Below are 17,431 nucleotides of genomic sequence, written 5' to 3'. Positions count from 1 at the left end.
AAAAATTGGTGTATGGGATATTTTAAATAAGAAAGAAAATATTACAAAGTTACATAAATATAATGTGATGGTTGGTATTTTTGGAAAGATTTCTTTTAATATATTTAATATATTTATAAAGATATTTACTGTACACGGGATGTCTTTGTATATTGCGTTTCTTATAAAATAATAATTATTACTGTAATCGTATATAATTCTTAGCCATTTAATCGGTATTTAACACTAAACAAACTCCTTGCAATACCCAGTGAGATATGTGTTCCGTGGTGGCGAGGTTTGCCTCGAAAACCAGACCTACCCCCATGGCGTTCCTTCGATTAGACGTAGTGTACACTGGCGTTCTGAAAGTATTCTATAATTCACGAAATTACATATTAATTATTTAAACAATTTCAATCAATTTTACGCAAATTAAAATCATTTCATTACCTGAAGTCTGAGTCTATGAGCTTCTACTGGAATGATGATGAGAACTGGTAATTCTTCTATCAGAATTTTTGGATGTGATCTTTTAAGACATTGCTCTTGTAGATCCCATCTAGCCCCTTCCAAATATAATCCACTCACGTAACAACCCTACGGTATTTAATTATTATTTATCTGTATAGTTTGACAAAATTCAAATACCATTACTATAAATCAATCAAAATATCAATCGGAATTCTTATAAACGTTTGTCTGTCTGTATTTCTATTCGTTCAACTTTTGAAATCAGGATGGTGATGTATGATGAATTATTGGTTACCTGGTCGGGTCTTTCCTCTACTTTCTCAGGTCTTGTAAATCTCGATACTGCTGTGTACGTGAGAGAACGATCCAAAGACCAACTATTTCTCCGGCAAGCCATTTGCACGAGAGCTGCTAAATAAGTTTCCGGGATGTGTAGTCCGGCTAACCAGAGAACTATAGGCTCGCTCGTCGAAGACTAAGAATTTTGGAAAAATCTATTAGGAACGGTTCCTCTAACTTTGGTACAAGATTTCAATATTTTATTTAATGTCGAAATCTTCTGCCAAGCGAATTTTATTTTTGACTCTATATTTAACGAAGAAGAAGAAGAAGATAATTTTCAATGTTTTTGATAAATCAATAAATCGTGAAATCTGTGCTGACTGTAATATCTCACCCAATTAGTGTACTGTTGTATCCTCTTCTCGAAATGTTCGATCCATCCACCAAGATTTTTCCTCGTGTCTGGCGCTAGTATGGCCCATTCTTGCGGCAATACGCCATTGTATAATGCCGCGGATATATTTTCCAGAGTCGTGTCCATTCCAATCTCTCCGGCGATAGCCTAACGGTATATAAATATATCTGATAAAAATACGCAATCCTTAAAAGATTATCAAAGTAAATCACATTTAGCCTATCACAGGAGAAATTTCACTCTAGCGCGTCTCTTTTATTTCGGAAATCAATAAAGTCGTGCACTCGTGGAAGCTTTGAAATGTTGAAAGTTGATCTACGCTTGTACGAGAGGGAAGGAAGTATAGACCTTTCTCAACTGCGTTAATGTCCTCTTCATTACTCTAATCAACGTATTAAATCTCTCCAATTCTTGGAAAAGAACAATCGTGGTTGGAGTTATCGTTGGACCAAAATGTTTCCTCACTTTAACGAGATCATACTCGACAGGAACTTTATTCAATATGTCTTTCGCAATGTTGTCAATAAATTCATCTTTACTTATTCCAACTCCGCTGACTTCTAAATAATAAAACAATGTTTCTAGTAATTCGGTCAAAAAGAGAATTATTCGTAGACCGTTATTCGTAGAAAAAACTTACTCCTTTTATCCAGGCGTGCTAGAGAGAAATACATTTTTATAGCACGATATCAGAACGATAAATTTGGAGAATTGGACAATTTCGAACGAAAGCTTGTGAAATTTTTCAATTTTATAATATTAATCCAACTCGAACGTAGCTCGTACAAAAATTTATCTTAATCGAAAGATCTACAATTACACGATTCTGCTCTACGATGTACAGGTAATTTATATTGTAACATAAAGTAGGATTGTTCGAGACATCTACAATATTCTTTTGCTCGCTCGAAAAGAAAAAAAAAGAAAAAATGACAAAGCTTGTTTATGTTGTTGTTTTTGTTATGAACTCTCCAATTATTCAGACGACAAATTATCATTATCAAACTACCTTGGTTACGTGCTTACCAGTTTGCGGTTGCAGCTCTATAAGATTATTCCACATTTCTTTCGCAGCTTGAGTGAAGTAGCCAATTTCGGCATTTGGGTGCAGTCCAAAGACATCTGGACTGTTCACCAGAGGTAATCCCTCGATGAACTCGAGATAATCTTCTAATTCGCCTACCGGAGGGATCACGTAATCGACTTCCTCGTCGTGATAAAAGTGGAAGGGTTGAAAGCTGTCGAAAAGGAAATCTCCGAAGTATTCGTCCATGTAGGTTTCGGATACTCGACGATCGTAGCTGTCTATCACTCGTCCACCGTACATTACCTAAGTTTCGTAAAATTTAGAATTTCTTAGCTGAAGATTGGAAAAATAGATGTTTAGAGTAGAGCTTCTCTTAGACAGTTACCTGAATTCGTATAAAATTCGAAGTTTTGAATTTAATCATTGAGAAGTTGTAAAGAGGAAGAAGTTCTACTTAAAATTGTCAAATGTTTCAAGGTTCGGCAAATATCTAAGAACTGCAGATTCTTTAACTCGAAAAGTTTGAAAATCCGTGTCATATCCGGAATATTTTACGACAGGTGATAAAACAAGATAATCTCGTTTAAAACTAAACTACCTTTCTTAAATATCGTAAAAGACAAAGCTATGGCTAGTCATGCATAAAACATACTTCTCCTATTAAATATTTCAAGCTGTTCCAAGGGAGCCTGGGATCTTTCGCTGTGAACGCCTTGGTCAAATAAGTATCCAGAATAATACAGCATACATTGAAATCCGATTCATTGAAATCGTAATTTATATTCCAGCCAATCTTGTCGTATCTCCTTCTCTCCTACCGGGCGTAATCAAACAGTCAATTCATCGTAATATACGAGACTTCGCTCTTACTCGGTTAAGCAATACTTGGGTTAATTCTGGCCTGACTCACTTGAATAACCGCGTGATAGAAAGCTAATACGTAAATTAAATGTTTGTAGGCAGGATGTGCACAACTTTCAAGCATTCGAGGTCTGATTTTTAAATAAGTGTTCTGAAGATTTAATTTCAATCCACTAGGTGGCTCCGTGACCACTAAAAACAGAAATTGAACATTATTTCATAAAAGCTTATTGAAAGGAAGAAATGGCGAGGAATTTGTTTACTCTGAAATAACCTTTCAAAGATTGCTGCAATATTCCGATAGGAAAAGTGGGAGTCGGATCAGTCGTGAGCCACAACCGGAAATCGGGATGAGGCTTTCCAACCTCGTCCAACAGTTTCTCTAGTTCTTTGGTGAAACTTAACAGTAAATGGCAATTTTGGAACATTAACCATTGCCCTCTAGACACTGCAACTTCTAACAACTCTATCGCAGTCTGAAACGTCAAATTGAAGAAAGTATGCATCAATTTTTCTCAAAGTCTAAAGAACTTCGGTCCTACAGGGGTCAGTTAAATAATTAACAAATTAAATAATCTACCTTCTCCTGGCCCTGTCCAAGGGACAAATATTTGAATCTTCCGCCTCCACAACCGTGTTTGTCTGCCAGTTTCATTAGTTCCGAGGAAGGATCAGATCCAGGGCTTAGAATGAAAATAACAGGCATTGTAGGCGTGCTTTGTTCCAAGATTAATTCGAGACTAATATGTGGGGGTGTGATGTATTCTTCTCCCATAATCTCGCTGATGTAATCGATCACACTGCGATAAACTCGATCGACGCGGAAACAGCGTATCAGCATAAGCTTCTCGAAGGGTTTTAATTTGGCGGAGTAGCCCAGAGGAAAGTCCAGAGCCTCTGGGGCGTCCAAGTCGTACCACTGAAAGATTTTTATTTAATACCTACATGTCCTTTAAAATGGTAACACTGAGTTTATTGCGTCTGAAATCAATTGGTAATATTGAAATTTTCATATTTAGTAGCAACGCGGTATTAATTAATCTGAGAATTTGTACGATTCTGTCGAATGACTCAATGAAAATTATAAGAATAAACGTTCGAAGAAACAAGTTTGCTCGCCACTTACAGCTTGCCAGTCATCCGCGTGTGAAGCCAGTTCGTCCGCAATGTTTGCAAACTTGTGTGGAAAATCGTTACTCAGTTTCAACAAATCCGCCCATCCAGCAGCTGGTAACCATTCCGTAGGATTAATTTTTGGCGATTTTTCCAAAGTGATACTTCCTTTAATGAAGAAGTCCAATTCCCGCTGACTGACGTTCCCTATACTTTGCTCCAATTTCGTGCAAATTTGAAACGAGAACAATAATTTATGCCTTTCGAAAATTCCCGTGCAACCATAGTCGTACACGTTCTTCGTCAGCATTGGGATAATATTCTGCAGACGACGTTGTAACGTTGGATCCGGCAGTGCTTTCCTCAGCGAATAAGTGAACACCTCCACGTAGCTGATCAGAGAATACTGATACATCGGATTTACCATGGCCATGTCGGCCAAAACGAAGAACAATAACGCTCCTCTTTTTGCCACTGATCGATATCCATCTCGGAGCTTGTTCACGTCAGAAGCTGTCACTTCAGCTAGATATAACTTCCTCATTACTTCTGCGGCGCTAGATTTCGTGCTTTCCAGAGTTTCGATCAGCTCGATGTTATCTAACATATTGCCTTTATTCGTAGCAATTTCGAGAAGTAAACTGTCTTCTAACTGTTTCAGGAGGTTCTTGTTCTCGCTGGTCTCGATGATCAAGCTTTCTCGTTGTTCCTCGATGTCTGGTCTCTCTGTTCGAACGACCACTGATAGTAGTTGATCCTCCAGTCCCTGGAATTTGATAGTTTCATTTCTTTAATTCTTTTATTTTTGTACGTACAATTCCTTAGTAGTCAGATATTTGTTTTTTTAGCAGAGATTCTTTTAAATCGTGGTAACCATCGTTTCATTTCGCACTCTCTTCGGCAAAGGTTCTTTTTTTATTAGACATTCTACTAGTCTTTTGAAAAGAGATTTTTCTAAGCTATCCGAACTATCGTTTCGCTTTAATTTAAGATGGATGGAATGAAAATGAAAGAAAAATTTTCAGAACGAACCCCTAGGGTCACCATGTAATTGATCACGGTGGTCTTGGCATATACAGCAGGATCGAATATGGGATTCGATATCTTCGTAGTGAGGTACATCCTGAATTTCGGATCATAATCCACTTCCTTATCACCGAGGAGCACGAACATTCTACCTCCCACATCTGCAATAAAATTTTATCTCCCATGTCCATTTATTTTTAAACATAAAATACACATGAAATACTTTGTATGTTCTTCGATAGGACGTTATCTAAAACAGGATCAATTTCATCGACGTCCTGAAATAGAACTGGGAGACCGTATTTTATTGCAAGTTCCACTTGCTTCAAAAAGTCTGAATCAGTGAACGATAGGATCTTTAAATTCCTCTTCTGTTCTTTCTTTTTGATCCAGTTCAGAGCTTGTTGCTGAGGATCGATGCAAACTGGGAATCTCGATGCTCTCGTAGTTAGAATTCCGTTTTGCACGGATAGTTCATCAGGTGGTAGGCCTTCGGATGTCCATCTTAAATAAATCGTCTAATGAACTTTTTTATTATTTATGAAAATAAAAAGACGGGAGAAAAGAGTGGAATAAAAAATAGCAAAAAGGCAGAATAAAAGTATCTTGCTAACGTGCTAATTTCAACGTCGCTGCTTAGTTCCGTCTGGATCTTGAACGTATCCGTGAATGGAATTCCTTTTTCCACTATACTGTTCCACCAGTCGTCGTATACCATCTGATTCCTATACTCGTAGGAAAATGGTCCACAATATGCAAGAAATCCAGCGGAAAGCAAACAATTGCCAGTAATTTTCTCTATTTGACCATGCAGCGTCTCCAAATCTTTCTTCCATCGTTCATTTTCAGAAGACAATCCGCTAATTAATTTATCAGCAGCTATTAAACGCCTCTGAAGCAAGTCTGTCTCTTCTTGCAATTTTTGTCTTTCTTCCATAGCATTCTCATATTTTGTATTCAAATCGGCAATGGCTCTCTCGAGCCTCCTTAATTCTCGTTCTTCCCTTTCCAAGGCCTTTCGTGCTCGTTCCGATTCAGCTTCCAATTCCTTAACGCGTTCTATCTTTGGTTTCACCTGTGGAAATACGACGAATTCAACGTTGAGATGAAATTTTCACTTTTACTTTACTTCGTTCTATTCAAATTTGGAACTTTGGATATTAACTGTGTTTCATTAAAGTTGCGAGTTTCAGACATTTATTTCGCTTGTTCATTCTAATTTACAGTTTTCCTTTTCTCAAAATTCCGCGTTTCAACTGTGCTTTGTTAGAATTACGAATTAGAGAAATTTATGTCGCTCCTACAACACGTTGAAATTTAAATATCGTACCTCTCTGAAAACGGCACAATAATCTAGCACAGCGAGTACGAATCTGTACAATCCGTACCCAGCCTTGCTGATATGCTGCATTTGATCCAATTTAGTAGTTTTCTTTAAATGAGCTTTGACTGCTTGTTGTTGTTTCAACGTGATTTTATCGCAGTTCATCTCTTGCAATTGTCGCAGAAATGCTGGGTCGCTCATCATTCCTTTTGCGCCTTTCCAAGAAATGTCCTTTATGCCTCGCAGCATCGCCACGCATTCCGAGACGATTTGCACAGGTTCCGGCGGAGTTGCAAACGATCTAAAAATATTTTTAATATTTTTTACATTTTTTACGCGTTTAATATTTTTCACATGTTTCTATATTTATTTCGATGTTCCAAGGAAATGAATTTCTGCTAGAAATTTTATTCGAGAGCTGTGTTTTCCCAAGGGAAATTAAAGTTAGTAACGACGTTTACTCAAGTTTCTCTAATGTTTTTCCAACAGTGCAAAAAATTAAATTTCTGTTATATCTTTTTTATATATATTTTTTATATATTTGCAAAACAGAAAGAAAAGTTAACAAACCTTATTTCAGTAATGTCTGCTTTCTCGAGTTCCCCAAGGGCCGCTCTGGCTGCATCTAAGGCAGGTTGCGCGTCAGCCAATGCCTGTTTAGCTTCCGTTTCCTCCTTGTCGATAATCTTCCTCTGTTGTTCTATCGATTGTCTTTCCTGCTCGCTCAGCTGTTTCTTTTCCATCGCAATATTCGTACTTTCTCCTATGGAAGCCAATAGTCGCTCGCAGTTTCTCGTCTGATCAGCTACTTTTACCCTTTGCACGGCCAGAATTTGATTTAACTCGTTCAAAGTCACCGAGGCCTCCGCGATCTTCTGCAGACCTTTAAAATTCAAAATAATACAATTTCACATTTTGTTAGAATATTCCCTTGAAAATACTTTACGATGTAATTGCGATCAATTAATTTCTCCAACTATTTTCAGCGTCGATTTTTAATTTTTAATCCTTCGGCGAACAGATAATAAACGCGGTGCAAAGGTTGAAAGCCTTTGCTACGAACCTCCGGAAAGTCGATTACATTGTGAATTTATGTAATCCCTCGTTTCTACCAACAGATACAGATAATTGTTTATAAAATCTAAGTAGTGTTTGGGAGTCACGTAATTTCTTCTTCGTAGTATCGTTTGAAATTCCACCGTGTAGTCGCAGACTGTCCTATGAGTGAACACCATATGTTCTACTAGGGCATCTCTGTGAGTTTGTGATACGTTTGGATGCTGAAAAAAATTGTACAATTCATACGTTCTAGATATTACTGTGGATTGTTTTGCATTTATGAATAAAAGATCTTTCGAATTGGGTCGTTCAAAATTGACCAAACAATTACATACGTCTCTAAGAGTGACATTAGCCACGGAAACTAAAGCCTGTTCAGGCCAAGGGAACATCCAGTCTATGGTGGTACTGTTCACCAGACCAGGATAACTTCGACATCTTGTCCTTAATAAATCTCCCGATGGACTCATCGACAACGCTATCCGTAAATTTTGAAGGCTGGTTTTCACGAAATATGACCATACACTTTCTCTGAAGCACAGCAAGAATACCTCTGTTATTTGTCTTTTCACGATCGAGGAGTCAAAGTAATTAATTAGAAACTATTTCGTTCTTTTCGTATTAATCTCTGTTCCATAAATTTTCTCGCCCAACGAATTCGACTGGAAAAACTGTAAGCGAACCTGGTTACACCGAAGCCAGCATCTACAGCCTGATTTCTGCAAGAATTGACGATTTCGTCCTTATCTTCGTCGGTGAACAACGCTGGTACGACACCGGTCATCAACATATTGTTTACCAACTCCAGAAAACTTTCGTCGATGACATGAGCAGATGTAAATAAAAACACGATTCTCTGATTGTCCACGCCAACCTTGTTGTACAGTGTTTTCATATCATCGCGAAAAGAAGCTTCGTTGTAGCCTCGAGATAGACTAATTTCGAAAATTTGGAAGTTGGCTGCGTAAGCTGCTAATTTGATCACCGATTTCTTCCCACTTCCACCGATGCCAATCACCAAAACGTGCCCTCTGTGCATTCTGAGTGCACGGTGAACTCTAGTCAAGTGCTGGAGCGCATCGTTGAAGAGGACCATTTGCAACGTGGTCGCGCTTCTCTCGTTATAATCTTCGTAGATCTGAAAAGTCAATTTTGTAGAAAATAGTTTAATACAAGGTGAAGTGGAAGTAATAGTACAACCGAAAAACGAGATGATTTTCTGCGAAAGCGTAAGCAAAAAATGCTTTATAAAGTTTTTTTTGTATCTGGTTTCGCCCAAATAACAGTAAGTGACGGAAATTTTTGTTTTCTACCAAGGAATGTTAATTACCTCTAGGAACAAACTGTAGACAGCCTCGTAGTCCAACAAATCTTCGTAGAATCGTGGTTCCCCCTCGTTAATCGCGTTTCTAAAATCACCAAATAGCAGAGGATCCCTCATTACATATTTGATAACGTCAGGCTCTTCCTCCCAACGTTCTTCGATCTTCTCTTTCACGTATGTAGCTACGATACTCTCGTCCTACGATCGAATTCTAATTTACATACAAAGATTTCCTTTCTTTCCTCTATTACTTACGTCTTCGTTTATCAAACGATCGCATATAATTCTGGCGAACTCGTTCCTCCAAAGTCTAACGATCTGTTTCACTTTTGGAAGATAATCAGGATGGCTTTGAAGAAGTCCAGCCGTAATTCTCGACAAATCTCGCATATTAAAAATGTAATGGAATTTATTCGGTGTGGGTAATAATTCCGCAGTAACTTTCTGAAGAAATAGGAAAGTGAGAAATTATGTCTGGTTAAATTTTAAGAATCGAGAAAGGAGCAGAGTAAGTCAGTCTTTCGTTAAAGGAGAAATACCTGATAGAGGTCCAGAGTAATTTGCACCAGGGTTTCCGCAATTGATTGCACTTCCTCTGAAAATGTTTGCAAGTGTCCGCTCAGTATGCTTGTGTAAATGTAACAAAGCGTCTCATTTGCTGGAAATATAACGTTATAGACGGAGAACATGGAGATGAATCTTGGATCCACTTCGTTCCTTCCTCCACCAGGCTTTCCCATAGCCGCTAAATAACCTTGTAAAATAATAAACCCTTCGTAATCCGAATTTTAAATCGATATAATGTTGATAGAGAAAACTCGGTAAATCAACTTACACATATCTTTCATGTACATTAGAGAAAGGTCCTTTCCACGATCGTAAAATCCACCCTTTTCGAACAAAAACTTGAGAAGCGCGATAGGTTGCTGGGTACCATAAGTGTCCACCAGTGGCATATTCATGTCATCGATGAAGAGTAACAACTTTTTACCAGGAGGTGGTCCATAAGTTTCCCTCGTTCTCTTCTCCACAACAGCCTCTATATTTTTTTGCACGTCCATCGAAGTTGTCCTCGATGAGAAATTGATGAGAAGTTGATTCTAATGGAAATAGCATCAGAGATCGGAGAAGTGAAACGATGAGGCAATATATGTATACTTGATATTGGATTTTTCACGATAAATTTCTTCTTTTCTCTATATTGTTTCTTTCGCGTTAAATTGATTAATTTTCTGCCGATTTTTTTTATTTGTTTTTAAATCCTACGTATATATATTAAAACTTACGTATTTCTCGATGCTCAGATTTCGAAGAAATTCTTGAATTATAGCGGTTTTCGAAGTACCAGTTTCGCCAACTAAAAGAGCTGGCCGATCTCGTTCGTTCATCATGTTAACGAACCACGTAGTTCTTAGAGTGTCTATGGTGGGAACCAAAATATCGGAGAAATTTTTCTCCCTGTCATGGACATAATTAGGGACCAGAGCTCTCCATGGGATCCATATATTCTTTTCCAAATCCAAGAAATAATCATACAACAATTTCTCCGTCACGGGTATGTATCCTGGTGATAATTCGAGAATTTATTCATTTTGTGTTTATTTATTTTAGTTAAGCGAAAAAGATGATAAATTACGATGGCATCGAGTTGTAGACTTATGGCAACGTGTCTTAGATTGTCCAATGAGTTCTCTGCTCGTTTTTCATAGTTTCAAACAAATTGCCAGGAATTTGAACACAAATCGACTGGCTGACGATGCATATGTATAGAAATAAAAATATCGTTAGTTTGCGAAACTCACGCACAGTAGCTCGTTTTTCAACGGTATCTTGGACAAGCATAAATCCAGAAGTTTTCTTTATGTAATCGTCAAAGTCAGGCCTGTTTTCAGTCACCAGGGAGGCTCCTAAGGACCAGTAGCAAGCTTGAATGTACATCGCCTCGAGAATTTCCCCTCTGGAGAATAACGCTTCTGCCCTTATTTCTTCCTCTTCCTCGGTCTTGGTAGTAGGAGTTGGTCGAGTATCCAGAATAGCGAGCAGACCGTCGAATACGTAACAAAGTTGTATTACCTGAACGAAAGACGTTCACTAGTAATTCTATACTTGATTTTTGACATAATTTAAAGTAATCAAGCGAAAAAATTATATATTGTCAACGTGAACCAGATAGGATAGGAAACTTTTGGATAGAGAATTAGGAAATTGTAGCAAATTTTTAGTTAAATTTTTTGAAATTATTCGGAACGATTCTTCGATTTTATTCGTCATTTTCGAATGCTACATATTCCTAAATCTTGCGATCCAAATTTTCCTTCTTTTTCCATATTAATCGTAACATTCGATTAAAGTCCATTAATGCTCGATCTTGAATCGTACAAATTCTTTCTCTGATAAGTTACAAATGGCTAGATCGCAGTTTCCTTTTCGACATTCTGCATTCACATAAAAGGACGAATTAATTAGCGTATAAAAGTTTAATTGCTACCATGTTGAGTCCGGTTTGTGGTATGATCATCTTAAGCGGTGTAACTTGTTGTAACCCGAGCATTCCTTCTATAATGAGAGCTATCCCGCCGTGCACGTATTTCTCGCACATTCCGTTCAGTAGCTCCTGGTCCGATTCGCTCTTGCTCCGTATCCATTTGTCCATGTAAGGCTGATAACCCAAGTTTTTTGGGTCTACGTACACCATGCCGGCTCTGGATACAGTCGCTGGCGAGGCGTACTGCAGGTCGCCTACCTTTTATAAAAAAAAACTTCAGTGAAAATCGTTATTCAGGCGACCAACGAGTTCTCTCTTTCTGTATCCTATTTGATTTAAATCGTGTCACGTAAAAGTAACACGCGATCGACCGATTTAGTTAGAATCACCTCGAACAGTAGACTACAATGATTCTGCATCTTGATTCTTTCTTGATTGGCCAGAGTCAATAATTTGTTATCGTCCATCACGGAATTCATATTCTCGATCCATTGTGGATCTACGTCACCGTCGAACAAAATATATTTTTTCTCGTCCTTGTTCGAGTTCAATGGTCTGTTCACTTCCCGAAAAATACAACTTAGGAGACCGTCTGTCCAATCGCGTGTCGCTGGATCCAACACACCATAAAGTTCGTTCACGGTGCACGCCTGAGTACAATTTCATTTATTACGTAGAAAATAAAACGACAGGTGTATCGATCTTGATCCTAAATATATCACGGACTCGTACAAATGGCATATTTCTATTACGTGTTCGTGTTATGATTGTGAGCATCGAGGAGTTAATTATAGCGATGCAGTACCTTTGGATTTAAAATGTAGAGTTTGGTAGGTTTGTCGAGACGAGTTTGAGCTTTGCAAAGAGTTTCGATCACGACGGTCTTCCCGCCTCCTGTCGGTCCAACCACCATTGTCGAGTGTCTGGTCATCATTACCTCGTATAGTTGCACCACTTTGTCAATCTGTGCAGTTGGGACACTTTCATGAATGTTTGTTATTCGCTATATTACGCAATTGGAATATTTACGATACTGATGGAATAATACGCTCCATGGTAATTTTTAGGAAGGCGATTGTAAGTGTCCAATGATTTATATCTATATCTATATACAGGGTGGTTGGTAACTGGTGGTACAAGCGGAAAGGGGGTGATTCTACGCGAAAAAAGAAGTCGAAAATATAGAATAAAAATTTTTTTTTTTAATTTTTCCATCGAGACAACGATCTACAGTGAGATCCATTATAACGAGACGCGATAAAGTGCACGCGTACCGAGCGAAAATTCGAAGTCGGTTTTCTCGAAAACAAAGCCTGGAACGAAAAATTTTTATTCTATATTTTCGATTTCTTTTTTCGCATAGAATCCAGTTACCAACCACCCTGTATATCGAGAACTTTAATTTTTTTTATTTTCAAACCGTAACGTAACTTTGCATATAACAGATCGTCTTCTTTGTTCGACTATGTAAAATACTCTTTTAGCCATCAAACGATAGTAAAATCATGAAATCGACAAATATAAATTTATTACTGTTCTTACTCGTGTGCTTTTCGAATGAAATTGTTCGAAAGTAAAAAATACTACCTGCTCAGACAAGATAATATATCGTTGCTCCTCCAGTACTTGATTAACAGCGTTGTTAAAATCAGGATAATGAACCCTCGGACAGTCGAGGTTTGGGAAGAGGTCAGCGATTAATCCCAGAAACAATGGGACGTCGTCGAATATAAATTTCGGCAAATTCATGTCTCGAAGCGCCCTCATGAGTACCACGTCTTCAGCCAGGTCACCGGAAGTCCTCTTCAATTGGCCGGCCATATTGAGCACGGATTTGAGTGCTCTCAGACCGAAGTCGTAGTGGTTCTGCTTGCTCAGTTGTTCGCGTGCCAATTTGTACAGAACAGTCATCTTCTTGGCTAGAACTTTGGCGGTCAAGAAGCCGGAGCTGAACAGCTTTATCTGGCAAATCAGCTCGTTATCCGGAACTATGCACACCACTGGCCTGAACAGCGCTTTCACCGATTCCGGAAGTTCCGTTCGACCCGCGTACCCTGGATTCATTGTGATGAATATGCCCACTTTCGAGTCGAGCACTATGTCTTGGCCCTCGAACTGCGGTCGCAGAGAGTGGTTAAATTTAATTAGACGTAAATTTGGTTTATTGGTACTGGTGACGAGAGATGCCAACGAAAGGATAGTGATAAATATCGAAATACATAGTCATGAAATTTTTAGACTGTGACTAATCGAGTTTGATGTACGCGCTAATCTACATACCGTGGTAATCATTACGGTAAATAGGGGCATATCGATTCAATAAATTTAATTCGATTTATCTCTCGCGTCGTGGGACACGCGCCACGAGTAAAAGATACCGGGCGAACTTATTATTTGTTACCAATTTTTTATAAAAATATTCGATACAAATTATTGTTGGAATGTACTTGTCATACGTATCGTTGGATTTATCTCCAAAGGTGACATAAGATAGCGATAGTAAAAACAATTCAATTAAAAAAAATTAAATTGATATTGATACGTTAGAGAGAATAAGATGATTTATTGTACACGATTTATACGTAAGAAGATAGATAAATGATGCAAACAACGAGTTTTTTAAAATACCTAAAATACTTGATAAGAAGTTTCGGAGAATTTGCAATATCGTTCCTTTATATTTTCTTACCATAAATCTTGATGCTTTTGCCATCAAAGCGGAGCGTATAGTTTGAAGCTGAGTAGAGATAACCGATAGGACAGAAATATCGATGCGATTAAATTCGTCAAAGCAACCCCATACTCCGCACTGTGCCAGGCCACTCAGTGTGTTTCCTATCGCCACATAATCCATCCCTTCACCGCAATTTGTGACGATGCACAGTAATCCTAACGCCTTCGCCAAGTCTTTCGTGGTCTCCGTTTTTCCCGTTCCAGCAGGACCTGGAGAAATAAAAAAACATCTACGTTCTGGGTATTTTTTAAAGTAAATACCAATATGTACTTGATCCCTCATTCTTACTAGAAAAGATTAAATCTGTTAGTAATAGTAATAATTATGTCTATGAAATAAAAATTTGAGAAGTTACATCAGGATTGTTAACAACCGCTAAAAAATAATTTCGTAAGTAGATACTTTTAGAAATCACTGTGTCTTCTAGAATATATCTGAAAGAATTTTTCAAAGTCTTTCACTTCGAGTTCTGTTTTCTGAGCTATTAATGATTAATTAATTAATGTTCAATTATATTTTCCAATCTTAATGTTATCGTTTCTCTTAATTTCATCGCGTGAATCGCTATACCTGCAGGAGCTCCACCCAGGTGCATCGAGAGAGCTTGTGTGATGGTCAAGTATATTCTGTCTGTCAAAGGTGTAACAACGAGTCTTCCATTGAGTCCCATGTACTCGTAGCCGTATTCGAATGTTCCGGTGCACTGGTACATCCAAACATTATCCAGATCGTGAACCCAGTAAAACCTTTGCAAGAAATTTATACTTCTGATACGTGATAAAAATTTGTACAGATATTAAGCGTCGTAATTGGTACTTAATAGGAATAAATAAAATAGAAAAGATAATGAATAAAAATAAATAAGAAAAATAGGAGCGAATAAGAAGGAACCTTAATTGACTTTCCCACTCGAATTCCGAAGGATCCATGATACTGTCTCTGACGAAACCTTCCACGATATCTCTCATATGAACATCGAGTGTTAACACCATGTCAAACTTTTTTCTATCATTGTTCGTCAGCGTATCACCACCCATCAATGTTACTACTTCGTTTAGTTGATTGTTCAGTTGCTTCAAATACTGTAAACGAGACGATCGATGTATCCGAGTCCTCCGTATACGGGAACCTTATTAATTTAATTCAAAGAGAAACGTACATCTTTCATTGCACGCATCTGTCCTCGAGACATTTTCTCGAACACGTTCTCCACCTCCGCTGTCCACCATATTTGATCAGCCGCTAGGATCATCATTCCTTGGAAGTCTAGCATCCATTTTGTTCTAGGTCTTCTGACCTGGAGAATTCCATTCGATTTTCTTAAATCGACGTTACAGTATGGTAATTGTATAGAAAATGGTACACCTCGTGGATTTCAATAATTTTGTAACATTGATAGCACTAAATCATACGGAATTTAATGTACTTGGATGCGATTAATTAGTACGTGAATGCCATAATAAATACAATGGTGTATAAATACTTTAAGCAGCCACTGTATAACTGTAGCTTAGTTTTAATTTCAGGCAAGTAGAGGAAAATATTTTCAATACAATGATATTTCTACTATTTCCAAAGCTTGTAGCAAGCTTGGCACAAGTATAAAAATTCCTAATTTTCTGTAGTAAATTCGCTGAAGTAGACTCACCTTCCCATAGTCGTAGATAGCCTTTTTTGTCAAGAATCGGTTCGATCTTTTCATCTCTTCCAATGCAAGCACCATCCATTCTTCGATTTTTCCTTCGGCTAGAACCACGTTTCTGAAGTCCATCACCTCTTTCTCGCAAGAGATCAAGCCAGTGGCTATCACGCGTTCGGTATTGTTTATTTCGAAACGGAATTTGTCCAAATTATCGAACATCTTGCCCACGTGTTCTTGAATGGCGGTGGGTTCGCCGCTCCCAAGGATACTCAGCAGATCGTCGTCACTGAGGAAAGTGAATCGCGGGAAAACTGCTCGTTTGCTGTTCAAGTAATTTGTCAGCGACTTCTGACATTTGTCCAGTGCAAGAATCATCGATTCGAACTCTTCTTGTCGACCTGGATCACGGATATAATTTATTTAAACTAATTTTTTTAAAGCGTTGTTCTTATTTTGATAAAGTGATTGTAATCGATCGAAATCGACGAAAGCATTGAAATTATGTATTTTAATTTCTTGAGAATTTTAATTCGTTTGCATAATTTATGTATGCAGAATTTTCTATCAAACCAAACAATCTAATTACAATTAATCTGAGCAGTTTGTTTCAAAATCATAAAACAATTCAAATAAAACAATTTCCTCTAATTTCACCTTTAATCATGCAACATTGGAGAACGTTCAGCCTCTTCGAAGTGTCTGTCATAATTTTCTTAAAAGATTTGTCAATTTCGTCGAACTTCTTCGCTTCGTCTGGCAATTGGAGTCTTATGTCACCGCCTACGAAAATGCCCTCGAGGTATAGCCATTTTTTCTGCAGTTGCACCCATAATTCGATAACTTCGGAGATCGTGTGCATCGTGACTTCCCAGTTTTGCACTGTACTGAGAAAAGGGCCGATGAATTGAGAGGCTGCCATGCCATTCACGTTCATCATGTTGTCTTCTAGAATCTGATTTAATTCGTCTATTGGTCCCAAAATGAATCCTCGATCCTCGGTACCTAAAAATCGTGCATTTCGTATCACTTCATTCAAATTTAGTCCTCATATTATCCTCGAAGTTTCGTACAAAGCACGATTTTATGTCGATCTCTTTTTCAATTTTCTTTTTTAATTTCCTTACTTTATTTACATTTTCTAACACTCGCTATAATATTGAAAGCAAAGATTTACAAGACGTACCTTTGTAATGTTTCAGTACAGTAAATTCCATGTTTTTCCAGACTTCAGCCAAATCTTTTAAACCTCTTTCTATAGCGAGCTCTTTCACGGCATTCGTCACGATTTCTTTGGCTATCTCTTGGTATTTTCCTAATTCCATAGCGAACATGTTCTTCAGAGTGAATCTTAAACGTAAATACGCAAATTAAAATTTTAAATTATGAGCCAACGGTGACCAAAAATTCCCTTCGATCGGAACGTCATTGGGGATGAACTCACCCTTTCAGTATCTCTATTTCTTTTTCCCCCATGTTTTAAAAGATTCACATATATTGTAACAAAAACACTAGGTCTTGTGTTACTATGAACAGTTAGCAAAACAAAAATTCTGTAAAGAAACGAATTAAGCGTCGCTTTAAGCTTCTTTACCACACAAATTTCAGAATAATACTTCTAATCCTACAGTTGTAATACATAACACGATACTCAAAATACAATTATGATTGATCATATAAAATGATCTT

At 37.7% G+C, this 17,431-nt stretch overlaps 1 protein-coding gene across 1 annotated transcript; it reads right to left on the bottom strand.

Annotated features, from left to right (window-relative positions):
* Positions 1–103: 103 nt before the first annotated feature.
* Positions 104–17,218, bottom strand: LOC117234203 (dynein heavy chain 10, axonemal). Its single transcript, XM_033495189.1, has 38 exons — positions 17,187–17,218; positions 16,929–17,092; positions 16,400–16,747; positions 15,752–16,143; positions 15,263–15,400; positions 14,995–15,185; positions 14,674–14,849; positions 14,059–14,312; positions 12,957–13,484; positions 12,175–12,333; positions 11,759–12,019; positions 11,373–11,627; positions 10,687–10,957; positions 10,171–10,448; positions 9,720–9,984; positions 9,424–9,638; positions 9,140–9,328; positions 8,891–9,082; positions 8,244–8,698; positions 7,896–8,091; positions 7,565–7,781; positions 7,072–7,384; positions 6,508–6,802; positions 5,792–6,252; positions 5,401–5,681; positions 5,184–5,338; positions 4,165–4,917; positions 3,619–3,957; positions 3,313–3,514; positions 3,088–3,230; positions 2,830–2,991; positions 2,177–2,480; positions 1,791–1,808; positions 1,499–1,710; positions 1,130–1,297; positions 749–928; positions 433–579; positions 104–355 (listed from the first exon to the last, which is right to left on the bottom strand). The coding sequence occupies exons 1-38, from the start codon at positions 17,216–17,218 to the stop codon at positions 209–211; spliced, it is 9,456 nt and encodes a 3,151-aa protein (XP_033351080.1). The 3' UTR covers positions 104–208.
* Between the last annotated feature and the right edge of the window lie 213 nt (positions 17,219–17,431).

Source organism: Bombus vosnesenskii, unplaced genomic scaffold, assembly GCF_011952255.1.
Source record: "Bombus vosnesenskii isolate JDL3184/JDL3185 unplaced genomic scaffold, Bvos_JDL3184-5_v1.1 scf7180000013302, whole genome shotgun sequence".
In the NCBI taxonomy this organism is placed as follows: domain Eukaryota; kingdom Metazoa; phylum Arthropoda; class Insecta; order Hymenoptera; family Apidae; genus Bombus; species Bombus vosnesenskii.
Note: the sequence above shows the minus strand (reverse complement) of the source record. Positions and strands in the feature narration are given on the sequence as shown.

What these genes read in the sequence shown, in the direction of transcription:
- LOC117234203 (XM_033495189.1), bottom strand. Translation starts at nt 17,218, where the DNA reads ATGGGGGAAAAAGAAATAGAGATACTGAAAGG. An exon ending in CCTATCGAAGAACATACAAA is followed by an intron (nt 5,339 to 5,400) that starts GTATTTCATGTG and finishes ATTTTATTGCAG; the next exon opens with ATGTGGGAGGTAGAATGTTC. An exon ending in TACAACAGTACACTAATTGG is followed by an intron (nt 929 to 1,129) that starts GTGAGATATTAC and finishes CAAAATTCTTAG; the next exon opens with TCTTCGACGAGCGAGCCTAT.